Source organism: Orcinus orca, chromosome 12 (assembly GCF_937001465.1).
Source record: "Orcinus orca chromosome 12, mOrcOrc1.1, whole genome shotgun sequence".
Taxonomy (NCBI): Eukaryota; Metazoa; Chordata; class Mammalia; order Artiodactyla; family Delphinidae; genus Orcinus; species Orcinus orca.
This window is the reverse complement of record NC_064570.1, coordinates 34,473,828-34,493,077: the sequence shown is the minus strand read 5'-3', so window position 1 is coordinate 34,493,077 and position 19,250 is coordinate 34,473,828. Positions and strand designations below refer to the sequence as shown.

The 19,250-nt window shown below is 34.9% G+C and overlaps 1 protein-coding gene and 1 non-coding gene across 2 annotated transcripts in view; both read left to right on the top strand.

Moving 5' to 3' along the window:
* The window catches only part of RSPO3 (R-spondin 3), a 77,385-nt gene extending 64,889 nt beyond the window's left edge, over positions 1–12,496 (top strand). The window contains exon 5 of the mRNA XM_004263849.4: positions 11,258–12,496. Coding sequence (XP_004263897.1) covers positions 11,258–11,451 — 194 coding nt within the window. The 3' untranslated portion in view covers positions 11,452–12,496. The remainder of the gene's footprint in view (positions 1–11,257) is intronic.
* TRNAG-UCC (transfer RNA glycine (anticodon UCC)) lies at positions 2,224–2,296 on the top strand. Its single transcript has one exon. It is a non-coding gene; the product is annotated as a tRNA-Gly (tRNA).
* Positions 12,497–19,250: the final 6,754 nt, after the last annotated feature.

Sequence of the window (19,250 nt, the reverse complement as noted above, 5' to 3'; positions counted from 1 at the left end):
AAGAATGAACATAATTCTTTAAATTCTTCTGCATTAATCAGATGCTTATTAGAGCAACACATTCTATTTTTCCCACAACATTTTGAAAGTTTGCAAAGAAAAAAAGAAAGGGTGCAACTTAATTTAAGTTAAATTAAATTTAACATATGGAAAATATGTTTGATAAGAAAAAGGTAAAAGTCACATAACTTAGCAGAGTCTCTTAATTTTAAAGGTTCGGGTTTCTGAAGAACTCTTGTAATTGGCTAAATCTCCTTTCAGACTTACTGAAAATTAAATTGGAAAACAGGCTTTCTGTCTTTGAATTAATATTTTTAAATCCACCAGAAAAATAGAACTTTTCCATCTGTGGTGGGAAGGGACCTATAAATAAATATGTGCATATGTATTTATATGTATACACAAACATACACACACATTTGTTGCACATGTCTACTCTCCCAACTCCTCCCCCACACTAACATGCATCAATACCATGAGAAAGGAAGTACAATGAAAAACTGTAAAATGAGATGTGGTAAAATATTACTAATCTCAATTATAGGGTGGATATGTCTAGATTAGTGAACGCTCAACTGCCAAAAACTTTTAAAGAAATTAAATCATTTGTATTCCATTCAAGTATATGTAACCACTGTTGATGAAATAATTACAAGGAGCTACCTTGTTGCTTATGGAAATGCATGTGAAAAGTATTTCTAATTAAGAACAGATATTCACACGAACAGAGTGAGAGAAAAAGTACTTAAAACAGCTTGTGTTATCTGCTACAGGTGAAATACACCCCTTATTATCTTATTTACATTAATGAAGAAACTTTATTTCTTGCAAATTTTAATATAGTAGAGGCTACATGGGGTACTCTATGTTTTCTAAGCTAGTTAAGAAGTCAATAGTTTGAGATAGAATCTGTAACAAAAAAAGAAAATACTAAAACTAGTATTACTGAAACTAGTATTAATAGTGAAAACATTTGAGAATGTACTGAAGTTGCATTAAAAAAATTAGCTTTACATAAGTAATAAATTGCTGAAAATACTAAATTATAACTATAAAAGAGTGTGACATCTTTACTAAAAATATGGAGTAACACACACTAGATAAAACGCTTGGTAGTTGTTTTCCCCCCTGTGATGTAATTCCAGATTAGAGTTACATTTTTCCTCCATCAAGCAGTAAAAAGCTTCAAAGGAAAGAAAGAGTGGGATGTGGTAGAATGAGAATTAGACAGCACAGTCAACTCGTGCATAAAATGATAAAAGTGACTAGAATAATATCAACATTTCTTGTATAATCAATCACTGCCAATGTGTCAGCAAGTATGAGGCCATCTCCTCCTGTCAATACAACCGAGTACACAATTTGGGTAAGGGAGGAAGTACAGCACAGTCAAACATGCCTATCAACACTTCTTTTTTTGTCTCAGAAGAACAAAATTCTGAGACAAGTTCTTGGACCAAATGGAAATTTATCCAAATGAAAGTCAAATGATAAATGCCAAGAGAATATTCTTTCTTTGGAATTCTTTCAGTTCTTCAATTTAACCAGCTGGAATGAATTTTCAAGTAGCATTCTGTTCAGAGTTTTGAAATGAAGGACTTTCCTGTTAATTGGAAAACTATATTTCATGAAAGATGAAGACAGTGCTCTTGGCTTAGTGATTCTCTTTTAAAAAAAAAAAAAAAAAAAAAAGGCGTTTGGTGGATATTTACCATAAACAGATTCCAGAACCTGTATTTCAAGTATGAAAGACTGAACTGTGAACCTACACACCTAACTGAAGAAAAATGGGAAAATTCAAATACCAGTGTTATTCTGACTAAGCTCTACATGAAAACACACTGTCATTGTGTTCTCTCATGAGAGGAATATGTGAGGATGAAAAACAGTTTTAAAATATCAATTGTTAATTTTCAGAATCAAATATTGATATAACTGAGGTTTTTGGTCCTCTAAGGTAAATGAATTGGGTAAGTCAACAAATTTAAGCGTTCTTTATTGTGTTACTTTAGCATGTGTTAGTGGTACTGGGGTAGGATGATTGTCAACTCAGAAAGATTTAGAGCAAGAGAATGAAAATTCACCAAGAAAAGTTCACCAAGAAAGACATTTTTAAGACTCAGATTTTCAAAGCAGTCTACACTTCAGGCAGTACTTTCAACTTATTGTTGACTAGTGATATATTAAATAAAGTTGTTACATTTAAAATTTAAATTGAGGACTTCCCTGGTGGTCCAGTGGTTAAGACTCTGCATTTCCACTGCAGGGAGCCCAGGTTCGATCCCTGGTCGGGGAACTAAGATCCCACATGCTGCGCAGCTCAGCCAAAAGAAAAAAAAAATTTAATGACACAAAAGTAGGAAAAATAATTTATCACAAAAATATGAAATGGTTTTTAAACATTCATTATAGTGAAGTATTAAAGAAATCATTGCCCATACTTCTTAAAGGAATCACTCAAAAGATGGTCTGACAATTGTGTATTCTGCTTTTAAAATAATTTTGTAGGAAATCCTGTCCATAATAAACTATCTTACATACTTTAAGTCTGGCAATATGCATATGATAGGAATTTTCAAAGAGGCTGTTCCTAGAAAAAAACTGGGTGGTATTTTTTTATATTTAAATTGCTGCAATAAATTTTTTAAAGGATGATATGAAAAAATTTTGATGTAAACATTCCATAGACTCATACATATTCTCTACCTTGATGTATAAGGTGGTAGCCTATAGCAGCAGTCAACATGAGTTGAGGGTGGGCTGTGAGGAGGGAGACAAGGTAGAGAATGAGTGTTACAACAAAGATAAACACATAAATTAATTTCCAAGATACTCATTAATACTTCGAGAAGACTGGTCTCTACTGAAAATTTTGGGAGGACACTCGACAATGCTACTAGGCAGGTTTCAACGGTTTTTGAAATAGCGGTGTCAGCCATATCGCTGTCTAATTTCTGAAGATAAGCAATATACACATATCCTCGTAAATTCATAAACAGTATGTGAAACAATCAAAATATCATCTGCAGAGTCATTTTTCGTAAAGAGAGCACTAATAGTCATTTCACAAGCTGGTCATGAATTTCATGGCAAAAGCAATGAACAAAATTTGACTGATTTAATAGGTGAAATTTACCAACACGTTCTTTGACAGCAAATGAAAATCAGAATAAGTTTACCTGCTTATCCAATAGATGAAATTGTATAAGACCCAAGATCTAGTTCAAAACACACTATGCAAACATGCTTAGATCAGGAAATTTTCAACATGTAAATTGTATGTGATTTAGTTTCCAAGAGTTTTGTAATCTAACCTAATATGCTGGGTAGAATTTCAAAGTGAAGTTAAGAAATTTTGCACTGAAAAAAAAAACAACACTGAACTTACTAATTTCAAGTGAACTTTCAAACAAAAGGTAGTTGATTCAAAAGAAATTAGCCCACATAAAAGAATACTAAGCTTAAAATAGTTATGTAATGTAAATCGTAATGCACTGTTAATATTTTTTAAATATTATAAAATAAAATACAGGATACCCTTTACTTTTATAATGAGTAAATTGTAAATATTGCAAATAGTAAAACATTTTGGGTTTCTTTTTTCTCCTTGCACTTTTAACTGTTCTTTTAATACTGACGACTTACAACAAGAAGGCATCATAGTATGCAGTATCCAGTATCTCTGACAGCTCCCTTGGCACTCTAGGTAATGTCCCTTTTGAGTGCATTCTAGGCATTAGAACCATGAAGATGGACTGGAGTTGCGTTTGGGGGAAAGGCACATGGAAAGTTCTGTTAGGACGTGGAGCGAGAATTCAAAATTTCAGATCTTGAATCTTCAGTGAGTAATGAAACTATTTAAGCAACACAGGGGAAAAAAATCTGTAAAGGCCTACTGACAACAATCAATTCATAAGGAAAGTATTTGATTTGGCAAAAGCAAGTTGATTATGCTGAAGCATATTATGGAAATATAGATTCTGAAAAGTCATTATTCTTGGTGTTTATGATATCTGCCATAAAATGAAATTATTTATAATGGGACTGCCTTCAAGCCTCAGTGGGATTGTGAAATTTAAATTCATACAGTTTTTCTTTCTCTTTTTCTGATATTAAATGTAACAAAATATAAAAATCTCTGATAATTTTATTAGAATTTCAAAAATGTAATAGTGGTAGTTTTAAAAGTCAAATAAAGTTTCTAAGTTAGATATGAATGATAAGATATATATATGTATGCAATATCCTACCTCTATGTGATTGGGAGACGAGTGGAAATAATGAAAACTAAACAGACTTGTAGCAATAAAACAGAAGAGGGTAGAGCATGAGGTAACTGGATGGTGAAGACACAAAACCTCTACTGCAAAGTGCTCTTAGGTTCTGAGGAGCAACTGGCAGCTCAGGAAACTGAAGTTTCAAGAGGTCAAGTAAGTATGTTCTAATATTTACAAAACCTCTATGTTTTCCTATGTTAGTCCACACCCGCACACTGTCTTTTCTTTTTTGTTTTTTTGTATTCAGTAGTTTAAGTGTGAAATAAAACAAGAATACAAGGATGTCGTGTCACATTGTGCTCTATTGAGACACAGTTGTGGAGGCAGAGGAACACGGTGGTTAAGAAGAGCCCTCGTTTTCCTCATCTTCCCATGGAGGTTATAATAGAGCTTATAGACACAGTGCTCGCTCTTAGGAGTATGCCTGGCACATGGAAGTGTTCATTAATTTTTAGTTATCTGTCATTGCTCTTACTATTTTTAAAAACAGCGCAAGTCATCTTCTCCTTGATTATTGCAACAGGATTACTAATTGGGAGTTTAAGGAGCAAAGAGAGGAGAAACATAAATAATCCAGCTTAAGAGAAAGTTAGAAGAGTGAGGAAGATTTCCCTGAAGGGGTGACCTGTGAGTACTTAAGTCTGAGTTAGAGCGAGGGATACTAGAGAATGCATTCTAGGGAAATGAATCAAACATACGGGATCTGTAAACACTGTGAGTGTGGCTGGTGAAGTGCAGAGGTGACTAGGAAGAGAAGGATGAGGTCTTCAAGGTTGCTGACTACATAAGCAGGGGCCAGGTCACAGGACAAGCATCCTGGGCGCCATGGCAAGAAGTTTGGGTTTATCTTCTTTCACGTCAGAAAATTTACACTCAGTGCCTTTCAGGCAGGACAGACTTGTTTCAGAATCCGCAAAAGAATGACACAAATAGATTAACATCTCTTACGTTAACCATTTTCAATTGGTGGCAAAATGTTATTTCAGTCTTAATATCTTTGCAAAAATGGGCTCAAGGTAACTCCCCAAATTACAGCACTTAGCAGAGCATGTAATGATACATCAAATTATTTTTCTGCGAATAGTTACTCAGAAGCATCTTGGAAGTTAAATGGAAGTACAATTGAACTAATTCATGTATTAAACGATGGTTGACCCTTAAACAACTTCAGAGGGTTAATCCAAGTATAATTTATTGTCGCCCTCCATATCCATGGTTCCTCTGCATCTGGGGATTTAACCAACCAGAAGCTATAGTACTGTAATATTACTGTTGAAAAATATCCGTGTATAAGTGGATCTTCACAGTTCAAACCTGTGTTGTTTAAGGATCACCTGTACAGAGTAGATAAATCAAGTAGCTTAAATTTCCATTTGGAGAAATTGTCGCCTATTTTTTTTTTAAACCTATCATTCTTTCATATTTTCCCTTTATTTGGAATAAATTCCTGAGTTAAAGTAATAGCAAAGAAATAAGTGTTTCTATTTTATTAAAACAAAAACAAAACAAAAGGTTTTAATGCATTTCTCAAGTCAGTTCTATTTGGTAATAATATAGCTGAGAAGGAATTTGGCCTTGCTGACTTTCAGCTCTGTTCTTCACCACTGGGTCAGGCTGTCCTGTCCTGTGCCCACAGTTCAAAGACCCTTAAATATGTATTTACACGATAAATCATATTTGCTGAAGAAGTTATACCGTAGCAATTTCCCCTCCGTTGTGAAATTTCTTTGGTGAGGTCTTAACAAAAAGGAAAAAAGTTGGAATTTTCATCCTCTATACATAAATTTCAGGTCCAACTCTAGATCCAAAATTCATCAGATTAACCCCATTTTCACACCACTTGTGTTCTTTTGAAGGTATAAAGCCTTGCCTTTCCAGTTGAATTTCCTTCCACACCTAATAAAGAGAAACTACCTAGCAATAAATTTTGTACTTTTGATGGGATATTTATTTAATTGGTTTGAATCATAGATTCAGTCATATTTAGTCCTCAGTTTAGAGTGTAGGATACATTCTCAGCTTTTTGAAAAAGTCTTGGAAGTGGAGCTGCTTAAGCTCAATAGCTCCCCTTAGTGGTATCTTGCAAGAAATTCACCAAGAAGCTGCTTTTATAAAGACTTAGACAGATATTTCTAAACATCTGGAAAACTGTGAACTGATATTCATAATTTGAATAATTCTCAATAAATAAATTATATTTGTGATTCTAAGGAGAACAACTCTTTTATTTGTAACCGCATTATATTTAAAAAGGTGACTGAGCATTTTCTGTGGTTTTTATTTTTACTTGGAACTTAAAATACGTTATATGTAATTTAGGAAATATAATTCAGGATCATTTCCTTCTCTCTTTGTTCTTTTTAATATGTTTATTCTTTTCAGTTCATATTTCCTTGATATATTTTAAAAAGGCTATCTGCAGCTAATTTTTGTTTTGTATCTAGGTGTCTATTCCAAATGTACCTAATCAGAAAACTTGACTTAAAAATTAGTAGCTACAGTAAGTTAAAAAACATATTTGATATCCATGGGAAAAAATATAAGAAAAGAAATGATAAGCCATGTGATATGAAATAAACTTTTTGCGAGTATATGTTTAAGGAAATTGGATCTTCTGTTGATCTACAGCTATGGTTCTTAAATGAAGCTGCACATAAGAATAAACTGGGGGTGAACATGTTTTTAACTGTAGGTTCCTGGGCCCATCATGAAAACTACTGAATCATGATCTCCAGGAGTGGCACTAGGAATCTGTATTTTTCAGTCATCTGCGCTTGGAAACCTGGTCTGCAGAAGGCCCTAGGAGGTGTTTACATAAATGGCTATATACTACTGTATTCATAGAAAGTAACTTCAGGATCTCAAAAAGGTCAATCACCTACTCAATTATGTGACACTGTCTTGCAACAGAATCTTAAATAATATGAGGCTATATGGTCTTCACATAGACTTTAGCTACTCTTTTAAAAGTTAAGGCTCAAAAATAAAGACCAGTCATTACCAATACTCACTTTATGGGTTCTTATTACTTATAGAAGTGTTTCTGAAATAGAAAATAAGGTCACATGTTAAACTAGTCACAGAAACACCCAAACTCTGCTTTGCTCTCAGATTCTGATACTTGCCCTTCTCCAGTTTTCAGTACCACTGGTCCTCAGGACAAACTCCCCAAATGGCAATCAAGTCCTGTCTATTGTTCCAGCTTCTCTGGGCAATATACTGTATATAAACTCTGATCAAACCAAGGAAGTCTACTTCAGTTCCCCAGATTCACCATGTCCTTGCATGCCTTCATGCCATTGACATATTGTTCTCTGCCTACCATGCCCTTTTCCCCTCTTCAGCCTGGCAAACTCTCACTAATTCTTTAAAGCTCAGCTCAAACATCACCCCATCTGGCGAATCTTTTTCGATCTCCATTGGCAGAGTTCAATGCTTTTCTTGGTCTGCAACCAGTAGATCTTGTGCATGCTTCAAATTTTGCATTAGTGTGTGACTATATTTATGGTGTCTGTCTCTATATCTCACTTGTATCCCCAGGTTTTAGCCCACTCTTTGGCATGGGATAGAGGTTTAATTTGTGTTTGTGTAATGAGTTATTAACATTCGCTTTCATTTCTCCCATGGTTAATGTGTGCCATGCACTATGCTAAGTGTTTTACAAGCATCTCACGCAATCCTTAAAAAGTTTAGCAAGTAGTAATGATTATCCACATTTTAAATATCAGACAATTAATCCCGAGAGATATCAACAACTTGCCAAAAGTCACACAAATAGCTGGTGGCAGACCTAGAATTTGAACACCATGTTTTTTTGACTCTAAAGACAGTGTTCTTTTTTTTTAATTTAATTTTATTTTTTCTTATACAGCTGGTTCTTATTAGTTATCTGTTTTATACATATTAATGTATATATGTCAATCCCAATCTCCCAATTCATCCCACCACCACCACCCCTGCCCCCCGCTTTCCCCGCTTGGTGCCCATACATTTGTTCTCTACATATGTAAGACAGTGTTCTTAAACATTACATTTCTATGCAAAGGCTCAGATTGTACTTGATTGCTAATAGCAATTTCTTTTTGATGGTTTCTATGCGAAATCCGCCCATGAGGATGGAACATCGAGGGAAGATGAACATTCTTTTAATCATTGAAACACTCTACAACACAATTCTGGTGCGCGTGTGTATGTGCACACACATAATCAATGAATGACAAAACACAAACATATATATGTAAGATTGTGATAACTGGAATGCTTAGTTTGCATAATTACCCAAAAAAGTATAAAAATAACTATTGACCACATCAATGAAAAGTCACCAGAATAGAAAAAGAAATTCTCTTTAATGAAAACCTTACCAAATTTCCCAAATTGCATGTGATTTTTTAATGGACTAGAGCCACTCTTCTGCATTTTTATTTCTTGGACAAGAGGAAAATATACTACTTACGCAAAAGGGTAGTTAGCATGTCCAACCACTAACACATGGCCTGTAAAAAGTAATAATCACATTTTTCTATTGTGCAATAGCCCTCTGTTGGGCAACAACAATGTACAATGTGCTAGTTTCCTGTTACTTTAGTAGAACCTCCCCTTTCACTCACCGCCCAGACTAAATAGTTATTCCTTGGATAATAAAACTATGATACTGGGTTTCAAGCTATTTCCAAGAATGTTTCTGCCCATATTAAGAAATAATCATATCAGTTTGCTAATAAGCAGAAATGCACTGTAAGTTGAGTACATTGTCACATGTAGCTAGAAAACATATAAATCAATCTCTGACCAAGAAAGAAACAATATATTTTTTACATGTCCAAAACTTTATGGTTGGGATCACAGCTGTAAGATGTTGGACCATCATCAAGAGAACAATGTTAAACACTGAACTTTTGGATAATTTCCATAAAAATAACATTTTGTTTGGGGTCAGTAGTTTTTTTGGAACTTTGGAATGATTTTCACTGACAATATTTTTAGAGTTGAGCTTGCACACCTCCAAAATGCTCTTCAGAATGGAAATATTATGTAATCTAACCTTTGCAGCCATGTCCTTCAGCAAATCAAGCATACACCATAAAAACCAGCATTGCTCTCTTTCAGTTCATGCAGATTTGTGAAAACTACATTATGGTACATATTCAAGAAAGTAAATTAACTCTTCAGTTTTCTCTATTTAGTTACTAAGTTCATGTCAACTCTTCAAATGTGTAAAGCCAGCATAAAAAAAAAAAAAAAACACCCTGAATTTCTTCTGTAGAAATCTTATCAATCCAGGATTATTCTTTTAAGTGAAAAGAATAATGGAATTGGTGAATCAATATACAACTAGTCAACCCTAGACATACAGTCAACTCTAATATTGTTTGCTCATCTCTACATATCCAAAATAATTTGACTGATATTTATTTTACGTGGTCTGAGTTCTCATTTTTGTTAACTGTCCTTTTGGAGTCCAAAATTTGGAGGTGTGTTATGTTGAGCCCAACAAGGCAAGTTTTCATAAAGTAACTGGAAGGTTTTGTAAATATAGTCTCAGGCAAAGCTAGCTGCGGCATAAAATCCGAGGAGACTGTGTTGGCCGAGTTTACGAATGCAGTATTAATATTGGTTCCTAGAATTCCATAACCAGAGCTCAAGAAAAGGAAAGCCAAACCACTGAATTCAATATTTGCAGCCTATTTCAGGACGTGAAAATATTTTGGTTCTGTCATGCAAATAATTTATCCAAAATACTTTTGTCCAAAGTGACTTTTGTAGACCAAAACTAATTTCAGATTTTACATGGCTCAGTGTGTAGGGATACACCCAATCAGAATTTCTCCCACACCAAGGAGTAGTTTGTTCCTAGTGTTCATTTACTATATTGATTTGAATCAGTAATTTTTCACTGGGATGTGGGTATGAATGGAGGTTACTAAAACCATGCCCTTGAAATTATTTTACACTGTAGGTTGTATATGTAAAATGTTAACGTGATAATAAAATATCTAGTTAATTCACTAATTTGAAATTTAAAAAAACGATTCATCTAATTTGGTGCCAGACTCATGCATTTTGATCAAATTACTCTCTTCTAAAACTGTTAACAGTTCCGCGAGTCCAATAAAATAAAATCCATTTCTTCACCCTGGCTCCAGTCTTTCTTGCAATATGCTTTTCTGCATCAAAACCTTTAAAGTCGTGTTGATTCCACTTTTCAAAATGCCTCAGAGTGTGAATCTGAATAAATCTGTGCTTCAAACCCAGTTCAAGGTCAAGGTCCTCCATGGAATCCAGTATATTCCAATAAATATCTACTCATTTGGTTGATAGAGACACAAAGTCCCTGCCCTGGTAGCTAACACCATAGGGTTATCGATAAGTTATAGACACAACTACCCCTGCATGTAGAGAATTTGTGATGGAAATTAATTTCAACATATAAATACTTGCATTAAAATATAGTTATCCTGGTATTCCTCACGAACCTTTATTTACATATTTTTTATGCAAATTAATTCTCTTTTAGTAGATGGCATGTAGATATATCAGCATATTGCAAGTATGTAACTGCTACTTGGACAATTTTGAAAACAAAATAGTGCCTTATGTAGGAGCCAGATAATGTATAGACATTAATAAATTTCTTAGATGGCAAGAAATCTATTCAATAATTTCTATTAAATATCCATAAATAGCTATCATGTAAAATAATATTCATATCGAACTTATAGCAATAGAACCATCTGGAATTCAGAACTATCATATATTAATTGCTTCATTATATGTTGTATGTGTTTCATGCTTACATTGCTTAAAATATAGCACAGCCTTCATAAAGACTAGTTGAATGAATGATTTAAATAGTAGATATTTGGTATCTGTGGGCATGGTATGCAACCTAAGAGAAATTCAACTACTTTTTAAAAACTTAGAATAACCAAATAGAACATGATTCAATGTTTTTTTAAAGGTGTATCCTTTCATTTCAGGAAAAAAAGGAAGGGAGAGAAAAAGAAAAAAACTTAATAAAGAAGAAAGTAAGGATGCAATACCTGATAACAAAGGTCTGGAGCCCAGCAGAGAAACTCCAGAGCAACGAGAAAACAAAGACAAACAGCAGCAGAAGAAGCGAAAGGTCCAAGATAAACAACAGAAATCGGTATCAGTCAGCACTGTACACTAGAGAGTCCCATGAGATTGTTGTAAACTCGTGATGCTGCTATCTCCACCAGATGCCCAGGACAGGTGCTCTAGCCATTAGGACCACAAATGGACAAAGTGTCAGTTACTGCTCAGTCTAAACAACATTCCAGATAGTTGCTATATTCTTCATACAAGCATAGTTAACAACAAAGAGCCGGAAGTTCAAAGAAGGGATGTTTTTGAATGGTTATCTTACGCGCTTCTGTGCATTTTTAAGAGACAAGAAATTTTGTACATAATCATCAATAGGCTATAAGATGTAACAACATAATGACGACATCTGGAGAAGCAACATCTTTTTCCTATAAAAGTATTTTTTTGAGCTATTTGTTTAAAGAAGCAAATGATAGTTCTGCAAATTCAAAGATGTGGTATCCCTTCAAAAGAAACAGGAGATCAGAGGAGAGAAACATCTTTCAAAGGACAGTGTTGTTTTGTGCAGGAAATCTAGAGAGTGCTCAGATTTTAGGGCCTGGCATTTGGAATCATAGGAATTATCACCACAGAAACAACTGTTATAAGCTTGGTTCTCTTGCCCTCATTTGTCCTTCTGCAAGAAGCATGAGAGTGCACATATTTACAGAATTAAATATACTGTATGGGATTGGCAAAATGTGGAAGAAACCATAGAGTTGGAGATGACTTTTGTGCTTTCCAAAACTGTGAAGGGTTGTGATTACCTGGAACAGGTCTCCAGTCTATGTCAGCACTGTGTGGTTCAGCCTCTGCTACCCCTTGGGTTATGTAAGTCTGTAAACATGTACCTGTAAGTTACTTCCAAAAACAAATCATACTTATTAGAAGAAAATTCTGATTTCATAGAAAATGAAAACTAGAGCAAGGAAAATATAACATGTTTGCAAAGTCATGTGTTTTCTTTCTCTCTCAACGGAGTGGGGGTGGGGGTGGGGAGCAATCTTATTACCTGCTTAATGGTCCACCTGGAACTGAAAGGGATACTACTTCCTAACAAAGTGTATCTAATGGGGGGAAAGCCACCACAATAAATATATTTGTTGATAGTTTTTAAAGCTTTGTTCATTTTGTTTTTTTAGAAAATTGTTACTCTTAGAGACTCCTGAATTAGGGAAGAGGATTCTGTATCCTATGTAATTCAGAACATATTACATTTCTCAGTGTTTGCTTTTGGAATCCACTGTTATCTGAGCCATTGCAGATTTACTTACAAGGTATTAGGAGATATTTATTCAATTTTTTTTCTTATTTTGATCAAAAAATTCTAGTTATAGGTGCAGGGGCCTCCCTAAATGATTTCACTACTCCCCCTTCATTGCTTCACAATTAGCATCTTTTCTTGTGTGTCAGCTCCTCCTGCATCTTGAACATTTGGCCTTTTCTTCTCCATATTTTCTAAGTCTGTGGGTCTCTTTTAGGGGTTGAAGTCACCCTAGCTGGAGGCCTCACCAGTATTTCAAAGAGGACACAGCCAGCCCAGGGCAGAAGGAGGCATGTGCCACAGAATCTCATGACCCACCATAACCTTCCTGTTGTCATGGAAGGACACACAGCTCGCCTGTCCACCAGGCTTCCTAGCCCTCTAAAGATCAGTGCTTTCTGAAGAGCTGGCAATGAATCTGGTTTCTGGCTGCTTATTTCTGGTCATTCTTTCTCCACCAGCTGTACTGTTCATATGGACTATTTGGCTTAATTCTCTTTTCCTCTTCCAAGATATAAAATTTCTGAATGATGTGTTCCTGTTTCTTACTCTGGTGTTTTCTTTTCTTGTCCACATGAGATGTGTTTCAACTAACTAGATATATTCCCAATGTATAAAAATAATTCTATCTTCACCTATAATTTATGTCACTAAGGAGAAACAAATCTTTTCCTACTGAGCTATATTAGGTGGAAGTATATTCCCATCTTCTAGAATTTTGGGGTGGTCTCTATCACCACCTTTGTCCTCGATCTTATGTAGTCAAGCATACGTGGCCAAATTATTTTTGTGTATTTTCTATGTTTACCACTGTCTTCATTCTTTGAACAAGCAATTACTGGGAAGATCTACGCCTGCATATGCAGTACTGGGATAAAGGTTAAATAAACTAGGACACAACAATCGTGGCAAATGACTATCATGTCTTCCCAGGTGTTTTGACTCAAGACTTTTACCCTGTGGTCCCCCAGACAATGGCAGATAATCTAAATCCTTGAAGCAGCATGTAATTACAGGTAGAAATATTACAAAGGAAAAAGAAATGAAAACTAGCATTAATGGTCACACGTTGGGGAAATATAAGTGAAGACAAAGATAACATCAATTTTAACTGCAATTCTCAGTCCACACGTAATAGATCTTTAGGCACATGGAATCATTATCATCTTCAAACTAGCAGCCTACTCAACTTTGAGCAAAATCTCCTGTTTAACTTCTGGTAAAATTCCTGCACTAGTCACAGAAGGCATTAACTTTCTGCTCTCATTCTGTCTCTAAGATCTGGTAAACTGTTAATGGTAACAGATGGCTGGTAAATTCTTGATACAAAGAAAATCGAGGGAGTGCAGCAATGGAAATCCATGTCTGATCCACACTCCTGTTCTAGTCTCCAGATTCTACTTTATAATAGAGACTATGTCTCTCTTCTATCCAGTCATAGGTGTTAACCACTTACAAGTTACTTAACTGCTCTGGGTCCCCATTTCTTATGTGCAGCATGAAAGAGGTAGACTAGAGATGATCATTGGCAGGGAAGCATGTGACCTTTCTGTTAGTTCAGGGTGCTATCCCTAATGACTCTGCATTAGTGACAGTGTTCTTTGGGTTCCCCAGCCCTGCTTTTCCAAAAAGTGGGAATGTGTAGGCTCTTAGATGAGAATTAAAAGGTTCCCTACTCAATATAATAATTATTCTATGTATAAATAAATATCAATAAAAATAATTCCACAAGCCACACGCATAAATCAATTTTATCTTGATTAATATATGATAGTATCCATATAGATGCACACATGTAATAATGTCAAGGAATAAGTATATATGTGAGAATCATGGAAATGAAATGAATAATAGGAACCAAATGTAAATACCAGTTTTGTCTTGGATCTTCTTAAAATTAAAAAATCACCTATTCTTTATGCATTTTTTATAAATGGACATAAAGATACTATGTCTTTCTCATAAATATATTTTAATAGAAGAACTGACTAGACTCTATCTCGGTCAGACTGAAACTATTTCTGGGCAAAGTAGTCGGGGACAAGGCCTCTTTCTAAGGCTGATTTGTTACTTCTTGTAACACAGAGTTGGTCTGGAAGCCAATATAAATTTACCCTCCACTGAAAGAGTAAGATTACATAAAGCTGGTGGTTGGATCAACTGAGACTGTTCCCATTGCAAACAATGACATTTCATCTCGCTAACTTAGTAGTATTAACATTTTTGTATTATATTCCTACTTCTAGATTAATTAGAAAAAGAAACAAAACCTAAAAATTGTACCTCCTTTGTGCTAGCCACTTACCCTTTGACTAAGTTACATCATGTAATTATCCCTAAAGCCCTCTGAGCAGGTTATTGATATCTTTGTTTTTAAATTGAGGAAACTGAGGCCCAGCGAAGCACCCAAAGTCACAGAACCAGCAACCAGTAAGCCTGGAAGTCGCTCCAGCTCTGCCCCTGCTCCTTCCCCTACCTCATAGCTCTTAAAATCCTATTTATTCTTAGCTCCAAAAATGTCCACGAACACATTATGGGAGTATTTTCTTGTGATCTGAACTAGTATCTCATAAAGAAGAAGCTGAGAAGTCAAATCACAGAGGCCTTAACCCAGGGTAAGACTCAACTCTGAATCTGAACTCAAATGTGACTACATGTGTGAGTGTGAGTGTGAGAGAGTGTGTGTGTCTGTCAGAGGGCCTGTAGGCTAGCTAGTAGGAGAGTTGATGGGAAAAGGAGAAGTGATAATTATGTTCCATCAGTAGAAGACCAACATTCAGACAAAAAGGGAACAGCAAGTGTGGCTCCTTGGGAAAGTTCTGGATTGCTATAGCTCTTCATGACTGTGGAATGACTCACAATTCAATTCTCTTTCAGTGTAAGCAGAATATTGGTCAGCTCTATCATCTTTTCCCTGAGTCCTTGTTCAGAGTTAAAATAATACAGGAAGAAACATAAACAGGTCTTTTTCACTATTGGAATTGCCAAAACAACTTATTCAGATAATGCCTCACTTTCTCCCAGCTACATCAGACATTCAATATCAATATTTCAATTGTCACATACCTTTTCTTGCCCATCCTGTCTCTCAAATGTAGCATGTCCATCATATAAACAGGTTTTAAAAAATGAAGGAAAGAAAGAAGAAATGTATGGAGGAAAGGAAAGGGGGAGGCAAAAAAATAGTAAACACAACTTTATTCATAGTTCTCAAAATATAGTTGTAAGAGAACCTCAACTAATAAGAATATTCCACTAGCTGGAAAATTGGCAACATGATAATTTTAGAAGACAGAATTACATGACCATAAAATAATCTGATATATAAACAGTTTGAGAATATATCTTACACTTTTATATCTGCATTGATGCAATGAAAAATACTGTTCAAAATGGTGTTGAGACAATCCAAGATATTGAATCATCTACTAAAGATTAAGTTTTACTTATAAAAATAGAAAATTAGTAAATACATATTAGAAAAGTTTTTAAAGAAAAGTGAATAATAACTTTAATTACAAAAGATTTCTGGCTAACTGAGGTTTAACTGGTATGCTAGCTTTTATACTATTAATACCAGTTGCTATTTTAGTTATCCTTATCAAATTTCCATCACGAATAGATTTTAAGCAAGAGAGAGTTTTGTTCAACCAACTCAACAACCTGCTAAAAATGTTACAGAGGCACCTACTTTTATAATAAAATCTGACATAATACAGTACATTTATAAGTGCTTTGAAATTATAAAGCACGATAAATATATACACCACTATTGTTGCTAGCTAGTCACTAACTAAAGCAACACATTGCCTTTTCTTTCTCCATTCCTCACACTGTTGATCCCACTGGAGAGTTTATTCTTAGAGGAAATTATCCATATCACTCCCAAAAAGGGATTAATAAAAGCACAAATTCCTGAGTCGACCCCATGTTTGAGAATTCAGCATGCAGTTTTTCCTTCTGGCTTATTTTTCTGTAGCTGCTGTCAGTGGAGCGACATCAAAGGTGGGGCAGGAAACACCAATTCACTTTGTAAATTTTGTGGTAGCCAAATACAATAACATAGGCTACCACTAAATATTGATTTTATACCAGACACATTTTTGAGTCAGTTAATGCTACCATGTGTGCTCTCTGTTCCCGGACTGACCATGCACACTCTTGGTGAGTCCCAGCCTCCCAAGAGGTAGAAAGTTCTTTAACAGATCAGTCAACCATCTGGCCATGACAGTCTCAAGGTTTGAAAAAAAGAAAATAAAAGAAAGCTTAAGATCCCAAAAGAATGGGGACCCTTAGCTACTCAGTGACAACCATGTACTGCCTAACCCCTCTCTCCCAGAATGCTATACAAAAAAAAAAAAAGGCCACATTCCTAGCGTTGGGGCATGGATACTGGGGTCTCCATGATGGCAGTACCAATCATCCTAGCCAGTAGCCTCTTTCCTTGCTTTGGTCCTGTACTTTGCTTGATTATGTTTTTTGGTTGGCTAGTTTGAGAAGGAAAAAATGATTTTTAAATCATTAAGTAGTGATGCTTTAATGACTTGATTTAAAAAATTAATCTCAGAATAAGTTGGAGGAGACGTAATTTAGTAAGTTCCTCTACTCAATATAAAACTAAGGAAAGACATTATTTTACACTTCTTAAAGAAGTAGTTTAATAAAATCAAAACAAGGAACCCAGAAAAACAAAAATAAAACACTAGGTATTTAACACCCAAGGGGTTTTCCTCATGTGGTAACTATTTAGAAGCAGATCCTATTTATCACTAAGTTTGCCCCTACTGATCTTTTTCCCATAACTATTAAGAAACGGTTATGACTCATTTTAGGAACACACCAAATACTACAGGAAAATAGATTATAGTTTTATCCAAACCAGCAGTGAGAATAATTTATGAATCCAAAAAGTCATAGACAAGCAGAGTCAGTTTAGGAAAGTGGGTCATTTTCATGCAAATGAGTCCTAACTTCCTTGATTGCCATCTTAGTCTCCTTTTAAATGTTGAAGTTTTTAGGGTGGGAGGGGGGAAAATGAATTATTGTGGTAAACCAATATTTCCGCTTGTTGACTGTGGAATGTTTAATGCATAGCTTAATATGCAACATGTGAAAGGAAGGGTCAAGAGAATAGAGCTTAATTTGTATCCATATAATCCAATCAAATGCGAAATGCTACGATTTATAGAAAGGAAGAGATCATTAGAATGTGCTGCTCCAGGTCTCCAGATTTTTCAAATTTATTATGAAAATTGTCCTTTCCACAATCATCAAAATAGATTGTTTGGTCACAGCCATTCCTGCAGGCCAAAGTAATTTGAAATTCAGGGCCAGTATCAATTTCCTTGCCTCTACCACCCCGTGCTTAACAACCAGTCAATTAGATAATAAATAAATTAAGACTAAATTAACAAAGAATAATTAAAAATTAATGAGTTTAAAGAAAAATTATTGTAGAAAAGCATCAATTGTTTCAGGTTTAATATAGTCACTATGGGAGAGTAATATAAAACTAGTCAGTAGATGTATTTCCTGTCTGTCTTAGTCCATTTGGATGCTATAACAAAATAGCAGAGTCTAGTAGCTTATAGATAACAGTTCTGGAGGCTAGAAGTTCAAGATGAAGGCCCTGGCAGATTTTGTGTCTAGTGAGGGCCCGCTTTGTGGTTAATAGATGGAAACTTCTTGTTGGGTCCTCACATGGTGGAACAAGCTGGGAACTTTCTGGAGCCTCTTTTACAAGGGCACTAATCCCAATCATGACGGCTCCACCCACATGACCTAATAACCCTGTCTCCTAATACCATTACAGCAGGCATTAGGATTTCAAGATATGAATTTGGAGGGGGACACATTCAGACCATAGCACCATCCACTAATTAGGTATCATTTAAATGAATAGTCAAATGATAGATTCCACCATCCTTATTGTATTGCTAATTAGCAACAGTGCTTTGAGGGGCCAATAGAACTACCCAATTAGATTTAGTATTTCCATGTGTATAGGTTACATATTCTCTTAAAATTTTCTGTCAGATCTCCAGGTAGAGGTTAAAGCCTTATATTATTTTGTAATAATTGCTCTACAATCCCTGGCATCTATAGTAAACATTAATGTTTTCCAGCCTGTAAAAATGATAAGAAAACATATTATTGCTTTTGTAGTTATATAACTTTATAAGTTTTGATACCAAAAAAAAGAAAATTTGAAAATACAGAACTCTAACTTTGCAAAGAAAGTGATTTAATTATGAGTTTGAAGGAAAAGTCTTTATCTATGAAAATAAGACTGAACTACCGAACTAGCTAGCAAAACTAAGCACTATCCAAGCAGTGCTTCAAAAGACTGAAAAAAATAAAATACACCTTTGAGTAGCATTTCAAATGGAGAAGTAGGTGGGTGTAAGATTATTTTGGACCCTCAGAGAAAAGTAGCATATTGTCCTGCTTTTCCTTGTGTCACTTAATACACTATACAAAACTCAAATATTAAGTTAAAAGTGAATTGAGAAGACAAATTCATTCCCAAATCACTTCTTAAAGCTTGGAAAGAAAAATAATGCTAAAGTAGAAGAAAATAATTAAAAGTGGAATCCCCTGTA